This window comes from Microtus oregoni, unplaced genomic scaffold (assembly GCF_018167655.1).
Source record: "Microtus oregoni isolate MIOR12 unplaced genomic scaffold, Mior012 000091F_ref0000469, whole genome shotgun sequence".
Taxonomy (NCBI): Eukaryota; Metazoa; Chordata; class Mammalia; order Rodentia; family Cricetidae; genus Microtus; species Microtus oregoni.
The window spans coordinates 1,425,677-1,430,000 of NW_024544600.1; the positions used below are offsets into that span (position 1 = coordinate 1,425,677).

At 59.1% G+C, this 4,324-nt stretch overlaps 1 protein-coding gene across 1 annotated transcript; it reads right to left on the reverse strand.

Moving 5' to 3' along the window:
* Positions 1-585: 585 nt before the first annotated feature.
* On the reverse strand, positions 586-1,419 carry Gjd3 (gap junction protein delta 3). The gene has a single exon (XM_041643789.1). The coding sequence runs from the start codon at positions 1,417-1,419 to the stop codon at positions 586-588; it is 834 nt and encodes a 277-aa protein (XP_041499723.1).
* Between the last annotated feature and the right edge of the window lie 2,905 nt (positions 1,420-4,324).

Genomic DNA, 4,324 nt, shown 5'->3' on the forward strand with positions numbered 1-4,324 from the left:
TCTGTGCATGCATGCGTGAACACAGGTCTGTACCTCTTGTTACCTGTGAGGTGTATACAAGTGTGCACATGCATGTGTGGACTGACCTCTCAGAGGGTGTACGCATGCAAGCACACACACAGCCCACGGAGGTTTAATGTGCACGAGCACCCAACCCATCGCAGCGTATCCAGGTGTGCATTATGTGTGCACAGAAAGCCCACTGGGAAAAGGACTTCTCTGACCAAGCAGGGGGCCTGGGAATGCTGCCATCGTTGCTGATTTTGCCCCCGGTAGAACAATCAGATCACTCATTGCCCTTGGCCTGTTTGCTTGCTCTCAAGGTCCCTGGCATCCTCCCTTTCCGCTGGGATCACAGCCTCCCCGATTCAAAGCAATCCCAGCACGCTGGTGCAACCAACATTAGGAAGTGCGACGCTACCCCGACCCGAACCCCGGTGGTCCCGCATCTTCTGCTCCGGGGGTGGGGGTGTACCCCTCTTCCCATCGTCAGCTCAGGCAGGGTCCTACGCAGCGAGAAGCCACTTCTCCCTTCTGCCTCCAAGGACCCCAGTGCTACTGAAGGTTCGGCCTCGGACCTCGCCGCTAGATGGCCAGGTCCTGACGCACGGTGGCCAGCGAAGCCTTGCTGTGGCCGCTGTCGCCCTCGCCCTCGCTGTCGCCGGCCGGTGCGCGGTGCGCGTAGGCGGGCGGGCCGAAGGGGTCGGGGTCCGCTCGCTGCGAAGGCAGAGAGGGCGGTGGCGGCGGCGGGAGCAGCTTCGCGCGCTGGCGACCCTTCCAAAGCAGGTGGCCCAGCTCGGCTACGCTGAGCAGCGCCGAGAGCAGCCCGACGGCGAAGTAGAAGACCACGAAGACCGTCTTCTCGGTGGGCCGGCTCACGAAGCAATCGACGATGTGCGGGCAAGGCGGGCCGGCGCACGCGTAGTGCGGGGCCACGCGGAAGCCGTAGAGCAGCGCCTGGCCACCCAGGAAGGCCAGCTCGGCGAGCAGGCGCAGAGCCACGCTCAGCAGGTAGCAGCGACGCGCGCGGCGGGCGCGCAGGGAGCACGGGGCACACGGGGCCTCGGGACGCCCGCGCGTGCACGGCGTGGCCGGCTGCGCACCACCCGCCTCCTTGCTGGCCTGGTGCATGGAGTAGATGACGAACAGCACCGGCGGCGCCGACAGCAGTAGGATGTGGAAGAGCCAGAAGCGGTAGTGGGACACCGGGAAGGCGCGGTCGTAGCAAGTCTGGCGACAGCCGGGCTGTAACGTGTTACACACGAACTCCTCCTGCTCGTCCTCGAACACGGCACCTCCCACCGTGGCCAGCACCAGGATGCGGAAGATGAGCATGATCACCAGCCAAAGGCGACCCACGAGTGGCGACTGCAGCTGCACCGCGTCCAGCAGGGAGCCTAGGAACGCCCACTCCCCCATGACGCTGGGGACAAGGGAAGGGAGTAATCAGAGGCTGGGATGGACCGGACCCCCGCCCCTCCACGTCCACCACAATTTCTAACCTAGGAGGGCACCAGGGGTCAGAGATGTTGTGGGGTTCAATGAGTCTGAGTGTGAGGATAAGTAGGTGAGTCCGTCCTCAGCTATGGGATCCCTTCACCTGGGCTTAAAAGGGTGCTGAGGCGGGATTCCTCCGCACCCCCGCCCGGGCCTGCTTGGCTAGACCCTGTGATCTCTCAGATTCTAGGTTGTTCTGCAGGCTCTTTGCGCCAGGATGATCTCTAGGAGTCAGAGCGACTGCTGGAGTCCGGAATTCCTCATTCCGTTTGAGACTCCTGGGAGCAAGGCGAAGGCCAGGACGGGTGAGCCCCCACTGTCTCCTTTCTTTTCTTCCTCACCGTTAGAGGCTGAGACAGAAACCTGCTTTAGGAATTTCTCGCGGTTAATCTGCCCTTTCCTCGCTCTCCTACCTCGGGCCAAGGGGAATGGGAACAGCGCCTCCCGTAGCCCCCAAGCAGTTGTCAAGCATCTCCTGTAAGCCTCCCCTGACATACAGAACACACCATGTCCCCGTAGACCCTTGGTGGCCTCTGGATTCCTCCCGATTCTACTTACCCTGGGGCCTATGCTTAGAGCTGAGAGCAGGACCTTGGGAGACAGCTGGGACCTGTTCCTCTTGATCCCTCTTTCATTTTCCTTTTAGGATTTGGCTGGGGTGGATGACAGGACAGGATGGCTGAGAGGGGCTAGCTCTCCCCCTTCTCTTAAAGGGACAGGGTGACCCTGCTGTCTGGCTCCACCCTGGGATCAGACCCGGGACCACACCCCTTGCTGGGTCCTCCCTTTCCATCCTTCACCCCCTCCCTGGCCCCTGGCCCGTAGCCGTCTGGTGATGGACTGAGGTCAACTGGAGCCACATCTTTTGTTGAGGGAGCAGGGGAATCATGGAAACCCTCCCGACAGACTCCCCAAACTCAGAACAAGGTCCGCACAACTAACTGACCCCTTTTGAAAGAGTCAGAGGGAGATACCGTGGTTTTTTAGGAGGCAACGAATATCCGACGGCTTTTGACTTCGGCTCTAGGGCACTCCACCTTGGATGAACCATTTTGGTCACGTGGGTCAGAATCTCTTGGTCACCTGAGACAGCAAAGTGCCAAGATGCATCTTACTTTGCTCTGAGACAGAATCTCAGTGTAGTTCAAGCTGGCCTGGGCTCGGCTGACTGACTGTATAGGCCAGGCTGCCCTGGAAGTGTTGATCCTCCTGCCTCAGCCTCCTAAGTGCCAAGACATTAGGTATACACCACCACACCCAGCTTAGGTGCCCATCCAAGTTCAGGTTTCAGTTATGTTATGGAAGCTCAGAGCTTGGTGCCTGGAAGAAGGGGAGGACGGCATGAAGGTGCGGAAAGTGGCTGGCTCCCGTGGTTAAGCAAAGGCTCTGAGCTCTCTCCTTTCCAGAAACTTCTAGATTTCCTATGAAGAGTATGGCGCTTCATAAGGCCGACAGCAGTCAGAGCTTCCACCAAGGCTTCTCCACTGAGTGTCTTCCAACACCTAGGAGCAGGGGTGTGCTGTTCCGAGGAGAAGAGTTAGGAAAATCCTGAGGGGGAGCTGAGTGGGTGAGGATAAGACAGTTCAGGCTGAAATGTTCTCTTTGCCCCTCCTCTCTAGTACAGTCTTCAGCAACCCAGGTAGGGGACACTGTTTACAGCCGGGGATCCTTAGTCATAGATGCTCAGTCAGGGAACGGCAGATCCTGCTCTCGCTGGGCCTTAGCTTTCTGCACAAGTATAACACACCAGGGGACTATCCTCGCTCCCTAACCAGGCCGGCCTTCCCCAGGGTCTTGTGTGGGGCTGAGGGTGCCGGCTGCCACTGGAGGTGGCTATGCTTATCCCTGCGAAGGGGAAGGTCGTTAGTCACCCTGTTCTCTGTGATATTGCTCCCCCCAATCAGGCACGAAGGCCTGCACGGGTTTCTGTCTGTCAACAGGGGGTCCCCTGATGGGAAATGTGTTCTCTTTCCATTGGTTCAGGCAAGGGTCTAGCCCAATCTGAAAAAAACCTTTGGTTTAACTCCAGCACGGGTGTGCCCTTGACTGTTTCCACCCTCCTGCAGGGTCCGGTAGAAACAGGTCTGGGTGTGGGGGTGCTGCCCTGGATAAAATCCAAGAAAATAGCACGTGCCAGAGCCCCACATTTGGCAAACAGGATGTGAGGTGGGGTGCTCACGGTGACCTCTGCCGCTGGCTTCTGTTCTCAGCCGTGGAGGCTCGGGGTCACGTCTCATCTCTCCTAACTGTCCGGGAATGGTCCCAGCCCATCCCTGTCGCTCCTGCTTCATCAGCCTGGAAAAAGCCTACCAGACCCCACCCCGCCCCACTCTGTGTGCCTGCAGGGAGGGGAAACACGTGCTAGAGCAGCGGTTAGGGTGGGGAGCCCATGGTCACCCTGCCCCGTCCTCCCACCCCCAAGCTCCTGATGCCAGAGGAGACTCTACAATCTCCAGGACCCAGGCCCCTGCCCAGATAGCACTGGGCAGGCTGGGAGGTGTTGCTGACAATACCCAGCCCTAGTGGCACTGGCCCTTCTGGGCCCTGCTTGAAGAACTGGGCTGAGGAGCTCTGTGTCCCAGACACCTCAGCCTGGCTATCGGGCTGTGGTGCCAGAGCCCTGCCACAGCCGCTCATGGTCATACACAGGGGCATGCATGCGTCTGTAACTGGCAAGTTCACGGCAGTACTGTAGCCCATACATGGCAATATTTGGAAAATGAAACAAACAAGTCACAAGCGGCTGCACAGAGTTGTTCCTGGACACAAGGCCTTCTCAGTGGCGTCGCTGTGTTCGAACTTAATTCCTATTTCCCATCCCTCCCCG

Bases quoted from the DNA above. Each gene is read 5' to 3' on its own strand.
- Gjd3 (XM_041643789.1), bottom strand. From the start codon at position 1,419: ATGGGGGAGTGGGCGTTCCTAGGCTCCCTGCTGGACGCGGTGCAGCTG.